The 15,067-nt window shown below is 52.8% G+C and overlaps 7 protein-coding genes across 7 annotated transcripts; 4 read left to right on the plus strand and 3 right to left on the minus strand.

Moving 5' to 3' along the window:
• Positions 1-277: 277 nt before the first annotated feature.
• POSPLADRAFT_1158131 (hypothetical protein) lies at positions 278-651 on the minus strand (the record flags this gene model as incomplete). The annotated part of the gene is made up of 2 exons (XM_024487285.1): positions 278-346; positions 487-651. 2 exons carry the CDS (start codon positions 649-651, stop codon positions 278-280), a joined length of 234 nt encoding a protein of 77 aa, XP_024333805.1.
• A 30-nt stretch (positions 652-681) lies between these two features.
• POSPLADRAFT_1124885 (hypothetical protein) lies at positions 682-1,044 on the plus strand (the record flags this gene model as incomplete). The annotated part of the gene is made up of 3 exons (XM_024483548.1): positions 682-761; positions 813-956; positions 1,005-1,044. Coding segments are annotated over 3 exons (264 nt in total), but the record flags the coding sequence as incomplete, so codon positions are not given.
• Positions 1,045-2,307: 1,263 nt separating this feature from the next.
• Positions 2,308-4,353, plus strand: POSPLADRAFT_1186300 (hypothetical protein; the record flags this gene model as incomplete). Its single annotated transcript, XM_024489216.1, has 6 exons — positions 2,308-2,440; positions 2,479-2,526; positions 2,581-2,755; positions 2,986-3,088; positions 3,270-3,555; positions 3,785-4,353. The coding sequence occupies 6 exons, from the start codon at positions 2,308-2,310 to the stop codon at positions 3,937-3,939; spliced, it is 900 nt and encodes a 299-aa protein (XP_024333807.1). The 3' UTR covers positions 3,940-4,353.
• On the minus strand, positions 3,566-6,659 carry POSPLADRAFT_1076471 (hypothetical protein; the record flags this gene model as incomplete). The annotated part of the gene is made up of 2 exons (XM_024482919.1): positions 3,566-6,107; positions 6,161-6,659. 2 exons carry the CDS (start codon positions 6,657-6,659, stop codon positions 3,883-3,885), a joined length of 2,724 nt encoding a protein of 907 aa, XP_024333808.1. The 3' UTR covers positions 3,566-3,882.
• A 743-nt stretch (positions 6,660-7,402) lies between these two features.
• Positions 7,403-10,192, plus strand: POSPLADRAFT_1076472 (hypothetical protein; the record flags this gene model as incomplete). Its single annotated transcript, XM_024482920.1, has 14 exons — positions 7,403-7,446; positions 7,514-7,586; positions 7,643-7,843; positions 7,895-7,947; positions 8,006-8,304; positions 8,360-8,500; positions 8,562-8,773; positions 8,826-8,969; positions 9,022-9,294; positions 9,348-9,489; positions 9,542-9,619; positions 9,673-9,707; positions 9,757-9,774; positions 9,826-10,192. 14 exons carry the CDS (start codon positions 7,403-7,405, stop codon positions 9,886-9,888), a joined length of 1,776 nt encoding a protein of 591 aa, XP_024333809.1. The 3' UTR covers positions 9,889-10,192.
• Positions 10,193-10,328: 136 nt separating this feature from the next.
• POSPLADRAFT_1158028 (hypothetical protein) lies at positions 10,329-11,906 on the minus strand (the record flags this gene model as incomplete). Its single annotated transcript, XM_024487268.1, has 2 exons — positions 10,329-11,349; positions 11,425-11,906. The coding sequence occupies 2 exons, from the start codon at positions 11,904-11,906 to the stop codon at positions 10,329-10,331; spliced, it is 1,503 nt and encodes a 500-aa protein (XP_024333810.1).
• Positions 11,907-12,991: 1,085 nt separating this feature from the next.
• Positions 12,992-14,792, plus strand: POSPLADRAFT_1076473 (hypothetical protein). The gene is made up of 3 exons (XM_024482921.1): positions 12,992-13,134; positions 13,194-13,526; positions 13,580-14,792. Exons 1-3 carry the CDS (start codon positions 13,003-13,005, stop codon positions 14,591-14,593), a joined length of 1,479 nt encoding a protein of 492 aa, XP_024333811.1. The 5' UTR covers positions 12,992-13,002; the 3' UTR covers positions 14,594-14,792.
• The last annotated feature ends 275 nt before the right edge of the window (positions 14,793-15,067 follow it).

Genomic DNA, 15,067 nt, shown 5'->3' on the forward strand with positions numbered 1-15,067 from the left:
TCATTATTGAGCGTATAGCCGATTGTGATCTCAAGATTACCAAAGCGTAAAGGCACTTCACTGGTCAAATGGTCGAAACTTCTCAAACGGAGCTCGAAGCTAGAGGCGGGGGTACTGTCACAGTTTCCCTAATTTTACCTAATTTTTCCGCTATTTCTGCGGACATATCAAAGGGTATAGGGACTTATCGATACTTATCCGTCCGCATATGGGTACAGCTGCATATCTAAGGGGTTATCCGCTTAAATAAGCGACACATGATCTTGTTCTGGACACATCAGGCTGGACTCTGATGCCGGACCTTTTCTAGATAGAAACCAGGCTCCTTCTGGACCATGACATCATTCTGACATCATAGGTAGCAGCTAGGCTCAGGCACTAGGCCATAGGCCGGTCAATTCTGGACCCTAGGCCCAGGGCAGGGCAGGGCCAGACTATGACATCATATATGACATCATAGAGCACATGATACTTAGTAATCCTTACCCAGCTAGGTACCAGGGGTCCATTACCGGTCCCTGGGGGGTTTTCCCTCATGTATATAAGGCAGCATCCTGGGGCACCCTGTCCCCCAGTTCTATTCACTTCGTTGTTGCGCTTAACAGCATTACCTCCCCCACACTTAAGTGCTTTATCTCCCCCCCTTACCATCAAGCTATAAGGTGGGTTTATAGGTTTTGTGATACCGAGAGGCATTTACCATCACGGGGAGGTCCTATTTGCCGAGACCCAAAGTCAATTGTGTTCGGGTTTGGCCGAAGGTAGGCATAGACTGCACTATATATTCACATCTATATGCTCAAGCAACGTAGGATTTGCCCTGGCAGATTCCTAGCTGATTCGAGTGTATGGCTTATAGCTGCTAACCTATTGGCAACATTCGATATCATGAATGCTCGCCATCCCAACGGGGATGTCATTACACCAGAAAATGCTTTCCTGTCAGGCGCAGTCAGGTACATAACTAGCATGTCATGTCGTTGATAGAACTTAATGTCCTGCAGCCATCCTAAACCTTTCATATGCACCATTCGCCCCAGGAACAGGGCATACACCGAGATGATTACTCAGCGGAACACCTCGTCTCTTGCGATTTGAATGGGTTAGGTCGGGTTGGCTAGTGAGAACGGCCAAAGCATCAGCGGAGCTCTCTAGATGGTTCTCATCATGTGTCAAGGGTGTCACTATCTCAAGGGAGATATGGCATAGCGGGAGATAGCTTCTATTACGATAAGGGGGATCTGCGGAAAGCAAGGTGCTGCGACTAGAAAATACTGAGTGTCAAGTATGTCAAGTAATCTACGGTGGCGTTTTGATACTGTATCTGCATTTTTGACCAGTACGTCGAGCTTACGAGTGTGAACCACAGCCCGTTACTGATCCAGGGCGGCCCCTTCACAAGCCACTAGTAAGAAGGCAGACTTCACGCTCGTGAGGCGTCCACCTGTAGTCAGTCTCTTGTCATCAAATACCGGTTGAAGCAGCCTCCACGGTGCTCCCGAGGGATTCGTATGTGTTTTACCCACTGGCTCGAGGCGCTTGGTTTGGTCTCAGTGATGATTGCCTTTGCATACGAGTTGAGACTGTAGTCTACACGCAGGGCAACAGAGAAGTCCCCTCCGTTCATTCGACCCTTTGATTCGGCTGTTGAGAGTGTCGCGGCGGTGTCCCACAGCAACAATAGGGTCGCGATAGTGTCACTAAGAAGGTTTCGGGCTTTCTGCAATTACCCTAGCAGAGCTGTGGCCTTGGCTTGCAAAGACAGAATTGGTCACTCTTAGAGTTATAAGTCCATATCCTTTCTAACAGGACAAACTACAAGACTACAAGATACTCGTGACAGTCTTGGACGAAGCACAAGGACTTCACATGGCTCGACAACGAGGACGACGTTGCTATTGATGACTATACACTGATGCAGTCGAACGCTTCGACACCATCAGGGCTCAATCACGAACAAGTGGGCGGAGCATGTGACCGTATCACTACGGGCAGTCGACCGGGCACACGGCGGCGACCAGCGTCATGAGCAGATAACCAACCCATTCGCCAGAGCTGAGTCTTGTGTTTCAGGTGAGGACGGCAACTTGTTGTGCTACCGATGGACGATTGAAGACAGAATTCAGAACGCTGTTCGGATGCGTGGATTGTGGACGTGTTCGCGTGCGCACTATTGTGAGGTATAAGAAGGGTCAATCGGCGGGTAAGAGAACACCAGTGCAGCTGTACACTGACTTGGTAGCATCTCACCTACACTCACCTCCTAACGTGACTTCGTGCGAGACATTGCTTATCTTGCCCGAGACGATGGCCTCTTGGCCGTGGCCGAGGATAGCCAATCCTTATTGTAAGGAGGTCAAGGCGGAATCAGAGGAGTGGCTGAAGAGCTTTCAAGCTTTCACTCCGCAGTCCCAAATTGTTTTCGATAGGGGAGACTTTTGTAAGTGCTGCCGTCCTTTATGAAGCTTCGATTACCAGCCATACCAGGCCTTTTCTCCGCGCTGCTGTATTCAAGCTGCATGAAGGGTGAGTACGTGTATTCATCAATGATTATGACATTTAATTACGATGTGATTATAGAACATTTGCGCCTCGGCTGTGACTTGACGCATATATTCTTCGTCATCGATGAGTACACCGACATTGAAAACGAACCCGGATGTCGAGAGATGATAGACATGGCAATTGATGCTCTTGAGAATCCGAGGAAGTCTCGCCCGGAAGGAGAGATCCCACTGGGGGAGATCATCAGGCAGTCAGCAGCGTCATTGGATTACCAAGCGCTGGCTCTCAGTCTTCCCGCAGATTTTGAGCACGGGCTATCACGATCGCGAGCCCTGCTGCCCAGCGCCATTTCGAAGAGAGCTTGAAAGCATATCTTGAATCAGTCGTTGCAGAGGCGGCCAATAGGGAAAACAATATCATCCTAAAAATAAATCAGTATTTGATCAATCGTCGGGAGAACGCTGCCATTCGCCCCGGCAGCCTATCCTTGGAGCTCGACTTGAGCGTTCCCGACGAGATCTTCTATCATCCCGTCATTGTCGAGTTATCAACGTGTATTACTGACCTGACACTAGTCGATAACGTGAGTTGCCAGAATATTAACTGCAAGGGCAGACACTGCTCACTTCTGATCGCCCGCGATGTAAGATATTCTGTCGTACAACAGAGAGCAGACTACTGGAAACGATGGACACAATTTACTCACTTGCGTCATGCACGAGTTGAGATGCGATGTCAACAGTACCATGGAATGGGCTGCCCAGTACCACGCTCGGGTCGAGTCCAAGTTCATCGAGGGGTTGAAGAATTTGCCATCATGGGGCGCCGAAGTCGACACACAAGTGACCGAGTACCTTACCAGGTCGCCAATTGGCCCCGTGCCAATTACTGTTGGAGTTTCGAGTCTCATTGCTACTTCGGCGATAAGGGTCTGGAGGTGCAAAGAACTCGACGGGTGGCACTTCTGCCAAAGATTCAGCGTGACCTCAGCCACCGCAGGGAACAAGTCGTCGTGCCGCTGGTCGAGTGAAGCGAGAGAATATGACCGAGGTCTGTATATGGCGGAGGATTTGACCTCATAATGTGAGGCTTGTCGAATAATGCGCTGCTACTGGATCGCTATGTAAGTTACAGACGACGAGAGCATGATGGTATACAGTCAACAACGATAGCGAGGTACGATTGCATGCAAGGTCTAAATAATTAATGCCGAAGGATGAAAACCGATATGCAGTGAAGAACACGCATCATGATGGTATATGGATAAAGTAGGATATAGGTGAACGTTCCCAAATGCACACGACGAAAGCGAAGAAAACGAATTGCCCAATGGAAGAGGTGCAAAGTTCGAAAGCGAAGAACGGAGACCTGAAACCTCTAGTCGTAACCGTCGTTGAAGTCCGCGTTCAAGTCCAGACTGGGCATGTCTCCTAAATGCAGTTCGTGCTCCGGGCGTAAGTGCAGACTACCTGGCGAGCCGGTCACAATAGAGAAGTTGGCAGTGGTGGGAGATATATTCCCTGCGGATGGTATGGAATGCTTGTGTTTGTGCTCGTGTTGAGCACCGCCTAGCTTTGCGAGAACAAGTGTTGGAGATGAGGGAGAGGGCGCGCGACTCGAGAACGCAATCGAATGGTCCCCTGCATCGGCCTCCTCGTGCATGAGGATCGACATATTACTAGGTGGACCAGGGAACAAGGAGGAAGTCGTGCTCATGCGCTTGCGACGTTTGTCGGCAAATAGCTCCGCGTCCCCGGGTGTTTCAGGTGAGGAGATGGCCCGCTCGGGAGATGAGAACTCTGGTGAAGCGTCAATGTCAGGACGTAGGCAGGAGTTTAGTCGTGACTGCCCAAGGCCTAGTTGTCGATCCCTCGAGAGATCGTACTGACTGCTTGACAAGGCCGCTATACGCGATGGAGGCACTGAATATTGCAATCGGCCAATTTGCTCCAAAGCAGCAGCCAGGCGGTCCTCCACTTCCTGCAGACGATCACGAAGTTGTGTGTTCTCATCTCGTAGCACGCGAGCCGTCCTCTGCGAGTCCGCAAGTGCGCTTAGAAGAGCGCCCGTCTCCACAGAGTGCCGATCTTGCAAGAGCTGTAACTCGGACTGCATAGTTTGGCGCGCAGGTGACGCTGCCGACACAGACGTCGGAGCAGTCGATGTGCCAGAGAATGTTGTCCGTGGTGATACGCTATCAGACATTGGTCCGCCCATGTCGGACGCGATGACCGTACGCGACAGGCTGCCCGCGCGCGAGATGCTCCCGCTCCGCCGGCTCCACGACGAACTCGACCCCGCTTCCGAGAGCGCCAATCGCGATGGCGCGAATCTGGAGCGGGCGTCGTCAATGCTACTCCGAGTTGTGCCGAAGCGCGAAGGAGGACGTCTGTCCGCATCAAGATCGAGCAGCCCTGCCGCGGCGAACGCCTTAGTGGTGCGCGGACCAAGGTGTCGAGCATGTTCGCGCATCGCTCCTACCTCCGAGACACTAGAGCTCCGTTCCCGTGTTCGCGTGCGCACGGAGCGCTGCTGGCGGTCGCCGGTGCTCTCGATGCGGGTCCCCGCCGCGGACGAGGGTCGAAAGGTTGGAGATGGAAGAGGCGGGTCCCAGCTTCGAGGAGGCGTCCTGTTGTACTGACGGGAGGGTGGTCGCGATGAGCTCCCAGGGGCAAGGTGATTGCCAGATCGCGCTGGCGTGAGGAAACGAGGGAGGCCTGCTCTACGAGAGTCGGTGCCGCTACTGCTCTGCGGCCTACTCTCATCCTGCGACAGAGGGCTGTATGCTGTTGGCGGAGTACGCATGGCCCCGGTCGTGGTTGGCCGTTCTGGACTGTGCGAGTATGCACGTAAAATGGGAGACGGAAGAGGTGGCGGTATGTGTCCCAGTTTTGAGTGCGTTGGGCGGTCGGACGCAGAGCGGGCCAGTCGAGGGAGCGCCGTGGAGGGGAGATTAGGTGTTCCATACTTCAACAACGGGGCCTGCCGGCGCACAGGAGAGGTGTTGCGTGAAGATGCCGCGCTTCGAGTGAACGTAGAGCGGCGAGGGGAATCCAGCTTCAGCTCTGGTGACGGGAGGAGGGGTGATGTACGGGTGCTTGGGCGTGTAGGGGACGGGCGCAGAGGACGCTGCGTGATGTCTGCTGACGAGGACAATGTCGGATCGCTACCTCCCAATCGGTTAGGACTGAGGAGTGCTGCGAGGTCTGGATCTAGTGCGCTTAGATTAAAGCTGACATCGGGATCCCCTGCGGCGTTGTGTGCCAGTAGAGCATCACTGAGGATGTCATCTCCAGTATCGTCCACTACTACGCCGTGCAACCAGCCCTCTGTACGACCAGTCTCGGACATGGCTTGGAGCACCTCATTGGTGACCCTTGACGTAGATAGATCTAGGACTGAGCTCTCCTGGGAGGAGGCGCGAGAGGGCTTCTGAACATTGGCGTGTAATAGAGACATGTCAAGTTCACGAGACACTTTGCAAAGCACCTCTTCCTCTTGCGATTCATCGAGCACAGGAATGTGCTTAGAGATGCCGGAGTTCTCGGCCTCTATGATGGTAGACAGGTCAGTTAGACCAGCAGGTGGAGAGTATGAGGGAGCTAAATGCATTTAGGTCAGAAGGGCGTAAGGGGAGAGAGAGAAGCATACATACCTTCATCGCTTGCGGCAAGGACGGAAACACTACCTGAAGACCAGGACGACGGTGGCCCAGACCGTGTTGCGCCCAGGCCAATGTTCTGCAGTTCTATCCCGTTCAGCAGTGGCTCGGTACATGGCAACACAATCTCGAGCACAGGCGACTCCTCTGCTGAGGACTGCCGACGCAGGTGAGGGGCAGACACGCTGCGCTCGCCGTTTATCGACCGCCTGATAGAGCCGAAGCCGGCGAAAGGGCTCTTGGGAGTGTTAGGGGCATGTTTATTAAAGAAGAGGTTCTTGAAGGATCGAAAAGGCGTCAGTCCGCCACTCGTGCTTGACGAGGCTGAGCTGGGGCTCGGGTGGGTGGGACTACCGCTCACAGAGAGGTGTCGGGAGGGGGGCACGAGTCCGAGGTGCGGGTTGGACAGACCAGGAGAGCTAGAGGATTTGCGTGGTGTAAAGACAGGAATGTGGGACTGGGACACGCGCCGGGAGTGAGATGTCTCCGCCATGTTTACGGAGTGATGTCGTTCAGAGTGCAAGAGTTTACCGCAGGGGCATGCGAGAATGTTCAGACTTGGCCAAAAAGGTCAAGCTAGGAATGATCCTGCAGTCTGTGCCCGAGACCCATGCAATGCGGAGAGGATGTATATAAAAGGAATTGAGCGTTCTCGACGTGAAGCATCCAGCGTGTCGTCGTCGTCGTTCGTAACGACCTCGATGGTCGACTTGCCCGAAACCTGAGGCCACGTGACCTTGAATTCAGATTGTGCCGACCGGCATCTTGCGGCCGCTCACACTGTTCGCGAATGCTAACTTGCTCATTGCATCAAGTATGCTCTCAGCTCTGCACATCCGGACGCCGACAAGAATTCGGCAGTGAATTTCTGCAAGCTTCAAGTTGCGACTTCTGTTGAGACACTCGAAGGGTCTTTCCGATCAACAAGTTGTCTGCCGTACTGGGTGCTTTGAGGGGTTAGGCGTCCAAGTAATCCTTGGAATACAGCACTGGTACAGCTCGAACGTGTCTCAGCGGCCTTACAGACTACTTGGGACGGCGGAATTTTCAACGTCTCTGACGACGTAGTAGACGATCATCATGACGGGAAGCATAGAAGGCAGAAGCTCGTCAACTCCGACACTACCTTGGGGGGCATCTGCACCACCATCACGGAAAGGCCCATACTCGCCACAGACGGCACTTGACGACGTATCAGCCCTAAGTTATGCACTCCACTTGTTCTTATCGTCTCATATGGTGGAAGCAGAAGACTACTGTAAACAACGTGACCCTAAACGGTATGGATGACATCACGGCTCACTGACATGTTGCTCGTGCTGAATGTGCCTTCTTCTCTTTGGGTAGAGAGAATTTGTACTTTGCCACGGGATATGGCCTGATCCAGTGCTTCAAGGGTCTCATGTCTTTCGAGGACGAGGTCCGTAGAACGTTGCTCAGCATGCTCGCTACCGTGCAAACTAATGGCCCTCCTAGGATCTTTTGTCGGGACTCAACTATGTGCGAGAAGGGAATATAGTCGCGAACAGGCACCGGAAACCATCAGCATCATTGCCCACGCGTCTTGCAGGTCTCGTATTAGGATCACTTAACACCTCGGGCGTCGGATGGATCAAGAACATGACCCCTGTAGAGCGCCATGCTGAACTTGTCTACGCAGAAAGTCTGTTCGAGAAGGTAAGTAGCGAAGATGTGGTTGGGGAATGAACTTTGAGTGTTTTGGTTTAGGCTCTCCTTGGTATCGTCTATTCCGGAGACTGGCTCGCATTCATCAAAGAAGCGTGAGTAGTCCATTCCACCAGTGAGTAGCTGATGCCTATGGCGACTCTGAGGCTGCAGACTAAACATGAGGACAACTATCAACATCTACCGTCAATTAGGCAAATATATAGAAACAATGGATGCTGAGGCGGAGGCACGCGGCGAGGGCCCTGAGGACAAGTCTATTGATCCGCACTTCCGCTCAGGCGTGTACCTCGGTGTCGGGATGTCAAACGTCATCTTATCGCTTATGCCGTCCAAGTTGCTCACAGTTATCGAGCTGTTTGGGTATCGTGGGGATCGTCATACCGGCCTCACATATTTGATGAAATCTGGAGGGTGGTCAGCGGACTCTGACACACCGGCCGTCAGTCTTGGTAGGGCATGTTCTCAAGTTGAGCAACCCTGGTCTTAGCCTTGTGTCATTCACAGAGCAGGAGGGTATCCGTCGGCCAATGTGCGACATGGCATTGCTGCTTTTCCACCTCGTGCTCTCAAGCATCACATTTGACGGCGTCGACATCGAGATGGCACAGAAGATCCTGGATTATAACGTCAAGCGGTATCCAAACGGTGAGTGACGAGGTGTCATCTCGAAATCAAGATTACCCGTTGATTGTTGGTGCCCCTTCAGGTGTCTTTTTCCTCTTCGGGCAGGGGCGCATGGCGCTGTGTCGCGGACGACCAGCAGAAGCGATCAAGTATTACACGAAGGCAGTCGAGGCGCAAAACCAATACCGCAACATGTACCACATCTCGCACTGGGAGATCGCTGTTGCGAACCTCGCGCTGTGGGACGTCTCGGCGTCGCTGACGTACTGGCGGATGCTAAGTGATGATGCCACTGTCAGCCGTTTATGTTGAGAGTGTCTACACGTACTAACACAGCGTTGGTTAGTGGTCGAAGGCGACGTACACGTATGGCGTGGCGGCATGTTTGCTGCAGCTCGGAGGCGATGAGGAGCGCGCAGAGGCAGCGAAACTCATGAACAAGGTCCCCGGGATGCGACAACGCATCGCGGGCAAGTCAATACCTCTAGAGGTACGAGTGGTGCCGGGCCCTAGCGAAGGCTTGCTCATCCTCATGATCGCAGAAATTCATCGCGCGAAAGGCGCGGAAGTTCCAGGACCAGGGCGGGCGCTTGGCCCTCCCTGCGCTGGAACTCGCATATATTTTCCTGGCAATCGCGCGTTCTCCACGCAACATCATCATGACCAAGATGCTGCCGCCGATCGAAGAGCTCCTGACCAAGCTGAAGCAGCACAAGAGCAATCCGTCGGCGTACGAAGGCGGCCGTGGGTACTGGGACGACCTGTGCTTGGCGCATTTCCTGAAGGGCATCTGTCTGCGATATGTCGCTTATCCGGTACGCCTATGTGACCATACTTGCCGCGACGTGTCGTGACTAGGACTATACAGGACGCGGATGCAGTGATCGATCCTGACGAGAAGATTGCTATTGCGCAGGCCGATGCACAACGGGACGCGTTATCCTCGTTCGAGGCTGTCTTCGCTGATGGTGGCCGTATCACGCTCGATCACCACCTCATCTATTATGCCCGTGAGTGGTGCGGAAGGTTGACATGAGAATCTGCTCACGCGTTGCTGTCAAGATTACGAGTATGGCCGACTCTTGGCATGCAAAGGGGATAAACAGGGTGCACGAGAGCACCTAGAACTAGTCATGTCTGGTATGTAGACAAGCATCCATAGCTTTGCACAACCGTCTTACGTAGGTCCACAGGCAAGCCGCTTGAGGGTCCAGCAGGAAATAGGAAGGTACGATCTGCTTGTCTATCGTTGGCTTCCTTGCTCATACCCGTGCTAGGGAAAGTACAGCTTGGAGGTATGTTCGCCTGTCCTGCTATTGACGCTAGTACTTGAACTGTGTTCCTAGAATGCTCTTCACGTCCGTACGCATGCTGCTCTCGAAGCATTGGATCACAAGACCCGCCTCTAAGTCGTACTTCAAGCTGACCGCATTCGATTCCCCTCAAGGACATTGCCAGATCGAACAGCATCTTTTTAGACTTATATTGTGCTATCAGTTTATTGCTTTATTCCTGTTTATCTCACTTACGACAAAGACATACACCCGCCTATTCTTGTATGAATGTTTCGCTTGACACCGAACATGTAGATCCCGGCGATTCCTCTTGGGCACACTCAGCTCGGATGAGTTGGAGGGGAGGTCAGCAACGAGATTTAACTGTGTGGATGATAAATGCCACCATATCATAGTTGCTGCATCACTATATGTCTGGATTGAACTAGTCGGGAATGCCCTTACAACAGATGCAGGCCAACATTTTAAACCTCGTCCCCGCCTCATACGATTGCAGCAGGTGCTGCAAATAGCATCTCAGTGTCAACCTGTTCGGCGTTTACTGGGAGTCAACACTAGGGCTGGGTGTTGTAAACGATGAATAATGCACTCGCCTTGGCGATTGCGGCCTCTATTTCGCGCCCTCTGTCGAAAACCTGAGACAGGAAGGTAATGTCTTCAACAAAAGAAACCGGTACATCGCAATATCCAGGGCCGTTCACGTTCTCCGTACCCGTCGCAACGAGACCTGCGATAAAACCTGACGGCGCTGGCCGCTCCTGCAACCATCTCCCCAGTTGTTGCACATGAGCTGTTCCGCGCCAGTGACAGTCTCGGTGATAATGGTAACTGTGTAAGTCCTCGACCTTGAAATCGGATATTTTCACCACACTAGCCGCCTCTCCGCATGCCTGATGATATTTGAGTAGGCGATAATACGGTCCTGCTGGCGCTACTTCGAGCTCAGAAACATATGTTTTCTCCAAATCAACAAATCGTTGGTCCAGCGCGGCCTTCGCTGCCGTACAAGCTTCTTTCTTCCACCCGTGGGATGCGGCAAGAAGGTACAGGCGCAGCGGCTCTGAAGCAGACAGACTGTCGAATTGCTGACGCAGGAACCAGACCACCTTCTCCATTTTGTACTTTATGGCGACTTGAAGAAGATTCGGCAGTATTGTGGCGTCGATGGGACTGGGGATGAGGGAGGGGTGCAATATGCGCAGGAGATGATTTATGATTTGGCTGCTCTCCTCGACATGAAGCATGGGAACGTTTTGTTCATTATCCTCGTTACAGTGCTTCGTCGCGTCCTGCGCCCTCGATAACATCTCAGACAAGATCGGAGAGGCTAGTGCGATAACTTCTTTCGCTACGCGGAGCTGTCTCTCGTCCGCAGTAACGATCAATACAATGGCTTGTGCATCGGCGAACAGGATAGGACAATCAGCGTCGGCTGGCAGCGCGGATGTCGGGGCGACGTGGGTTACAGTATCGCCAAGGATATCGAGTTCGGGCATGGGCGGACTCTCCGGATGGCAGAATGTCAAGAACGCGGCTCCATCTTTCCCAATATCCCCACGTATATATCGCAAGAGTCTATGGTAGCATCCTGCAGGAATCTCCTCGAGTTCGTCGGCAAATTAATTCAATATAGTGCCTCGTGAGTCGAACAATTTCACCGCCGCTAGCCTCGCTATGCTCTCGTCCTCAACGCGGCATGCTACAGCATACACCTGCAGAGGTTGCGAATGTACCCAGAGTCTCAGAGACTGCTTGCACAGCTCAACAGCGAGTTCCATGTCGTACTTCAGCGCAGCTCGGAGCGCAGAGGAGAGAACTGCGAACGACGAAATCGAGCGATCCACGACTGGATAACACATGCGGAGGATCGCGTTCATCGTAGAGCTGTCTTCCGTGACATCGACGATCTGGACGTCCAGATGAGTGTCGGATGTCTGTGGCAGGGAGAACATGGCATTGAAGAATGACGAAGCTATACTCAGTTTGGCACGATGGACGTGGAAATCGATGTGGTCTGAAGAGCGCAGGATGACATCTGCATCGGCCCTGTCAAAAGGTCGAGGTGCAATCTCTGTGGGGCCCGTGGCAGCGTTTTGAACGCCAGCACGGGCGTCGCTCTTGGAATCAAGCATGGTTATGGTATGTCTGCCAATAACAGAGATATAGCACAAGTGATGCGCTAACGATGCTAATGGGACGCACCGCGCAAAGTCGACAAAATGGTTCAGCAGAGATCCTTGAAGATAGAAGTCCGATTGAAATTTGGGATAGATGTGCCCATGTGCTCCCAGCCTCACGACCCCCACGTGTCGTAGGTACGGCCCAAAGGAGTCTGTAAATCTAACACCTTTCTCAGAGACAGATTGAGATAGTAGATGAAATTTCGACGACTGCTGTGGAAGTGACGCATAGGTTACTTCCTGAATCAATGAAGTATGCTGTTCGTACGAACTACAGCCGTCCTTGGAAAGACTGAAGACGAATTGGACAAATAGATGACTTCAGAATTTGACCAGCTGCAACGACATGCCTTATCGCAATGCTGACGGCATTGGGTCACCCGACGTATCAGAATGGGTTGACCATGGAAGTTGCAGCACCACAACGCCCTCATTTTTCTAGTAAAGTGAACAATGAGAACTTGAGAACTTCGAAAGGTGTTCAAGATCAAAAATATCCGCCACCACACGCACGATGCTGCATTGTCATAATGTGTGCAAAAGTGTGCGAAGATCCGCCTATCCAAGAGGATGGACCGAGGGTAAACGGCGGTGAAGATGCATATGCGATCTACTTACTAGTTTTGCACTGAAGCCAGGTGGATCATTCCGCAACACGTCCAAGATTCTAGATCATGTGGCTACGTCGTATATCAGCATTTGGCTGGCAAATGTGCTTTTAAAAGTCACAAGAAATGCATAAATCTGGAAAGATTCGGAAAGACACTGAAGGCGTTTTGTCTGCCCAGAGATTCAGAGGACGACAGCGGATACTAAGCGGCTGGAGAATGTCAGAACTGACAGTTTAGCTTTTGCATACCAGTCATGATGCAGAGTTGACTTAGAGTTTGAACTGTGCCAAATCCAAATCCAATACAAATTCAAATTCAACCTGGATTTTGAACTCGTATCCTGGCACGTGATGGCTTATCGATTGCAAACCCCCACTTTCGTGTCGAAATCGACCATATACATAACGACTATAGTTCTACTGCAACAGACAATCTCTATGGTTAGGCAACTAAGCTATGTCGAGCCTACAATACCTGCCAATGATTTATTCAGAGACTATATCAACAAGCGACAACCCATCATAATCAAGGGTCTGCCCGACGACCCTTCCTTCAAGGCGAGGAAATGGGTACGTCCTCGCCCGAAGTACACCGCCTGCTATCGTTGATCTTCGCTTTGTGAAGCCAGGCTGAACTTGACTATCTTGCATTGAAAGCAGGCGAAGCTGAGGTGCTCGTCGAGCCCATGCACCCTTCGACGCGCCAGTATGGTACGGACGTCAAGCGCCAGCCAATGCGTTTCGGTGACTTTCTGGCCTCGCTGAGCAAGGAGAGTGGGCCGTATTACTACCTTACGACACAGTACTCTGGCGAGGAGTGGGACCACTTGACGATGTTCTCGCCGCCGACGGACGCGCTCAGGGGTGACTTCCCCAATGTGCCGCGGCTCATGGGGAACCTCTTCGTCCAGCAAGTTAACTTATGGCTGGGCAAATCGCAGGATGGATCATCATCGGGTCTAGTGCGTACAGGGTGCTGCTCTCTGCCAAGCCGTGTGCTCACGCATTGTCACAGCACCATGATTTCCATGACAATCTGTACTGCCTTCTGAGAGGGCGCAAGCGGTTTGTGCTCTACCCACCACAGGAGTATGAGAACCTCTACCCAAACAAACCAGTAGAGAAGGTGCACCCCAACGGCGTGATCGCTTATGAATGGCTGCTTCGTGCGGACGGGCTCGACCATCGTATCGCGCTCAAGGCCCGTGTCGATGCACTTCGACGGCTCCTCGATGACCCGCCCGCAGAAACCAGCAAAGGGAAGGGCAAGGGCAAAGCGAAAGCGACGTCGCACGCGATGAAGGAGCATAAGCGGCTCGAAGAGGAGTTTGAGGAGGCGCGGGAGGAATTGGTGAAGCTATCGCTCTCGGAAGAGTATGGGTTCCCACTGGATGACGCGGGCGAGGACAGTGAGGATGAGGATGAGGATGATGAGGGCAACGATTTCGGTTCGCTTGCCGGCGACTTGGAGGAGGGCCAGGACGACTATGACGCTCTCATGGGCGACCTGGAGGCTATCGGAGACAGAGCTGGCTCGTCTGGTCCAAACGCAAGCGGCGCTCGAGACGCCGATGATGAATCTTTGGCCGAGGAAGAGCCTGCGTCTTTCTCGCGCATCCCCACCGCACGCCTCCACCAACACCTTTGCCTACCTACGACCGCTGTTGCCCCTGCAGAAAGCACACCTACTGACTTCGCTGATCTCGCGAAGGCAGGCGAGCCTTTCATCGTCGAGCTCGCCGCGGGTGAAGCGCTCTATCTCCCCGCGTCGTGGTGGCACGAGGTCACGTCGTCCTCCGCAAGTGATGACGGTGAGGCAGACGTGCATATGGCTTTCAATTACTGGTTCTATCCGCCGGACGGGGGAACATTTGAAGAGCCATATATGGACAAGCTCGTGTGGAGCCAGCTGCGGGCGCAGACACAGAAGGCGGATACGCGACCGGAGCAGGATGACGAGCACAGGAAAGAGGGGAAGCGCAAACATGAAGAGGAGCAGGACGGGTTGGCGAAGAAGATTAGGCGGTGAGGTGCGCAAGTGACACAAAATTCCTTCGTAGATTCCATGCCACTGTTTAACTTCCATCGCTCTGATCCACAACATATGACATGGGTTCTTGTGTTGCATAGGTTGTATCATAACGATGCACTTGTGCGGTGTGCATGGATGTTTTCGTTCGCGGAGCTTCGCGCTGACAATGGATTGTATTGCAGCGCTCGGGCAAAGCATCTCACCGAATCATCTTCCCTCGTGAGCTTGCGAGCTCGCAGCTGTTTCGTCTACCGCGCCCGGGGGATATGTAACGCTTCCATGCCGTACGCGCTGTCCGTGTCGCCCCCAATATAGATTCGCTTGGTAATCCATCAAATGATAGCGCTGAACATTTAACTGCTCAATGCACTCTAGCCATACGTCAAGTTCACTCAGGCTTCGCTCATCTCCACACCTGCAATCCGGGATATTCGGAAGCGAGTAGCGGATCCGCTGCAAACACGATCGCTC

The sequence above is a fragment of the Postia placenta genome (genome assembly GCF_002117355.1).
Source record: "Postia placenta MAD-698-R-SB12 unplaced genomic scaffold POSPLAscaffold_20, whole genome shotgun sequence".
Classification (NCBI taxonomy): domain Eukaryota; kingdom Fungi; phylum Basidiomycota; class Agaricomycetes; order Polyporales; family Adustoporiaceae; genus Rhodonia; species Rhodonia placenta.

Excerpts from the sequence above, each read along its gene's own strand:
- POSPLADRAFT_1076473 (XM_024482921.1), top strand. The coding sequence starts at position 13,003 with ATGGTTAGGCAACTAAGCTATGTCGAGCCTACAATACCTGCCAATGAT. Across the intron at positions 13,135-13,193 it reads CCTTCAAGGCGAGGAAATGG|GCTGAACTTGACTATCTTGC; the intron begins GTACGTCCTCGC and ends TTGTGAAGCCAG. Across the intron at positions 13,527-13,579 it reads ATGGATCATCATCGGGTCTA|CACCATGATTTCCATGACAA; the intron begins GTGCGTACAGGG and ends GCATTGTCACAG.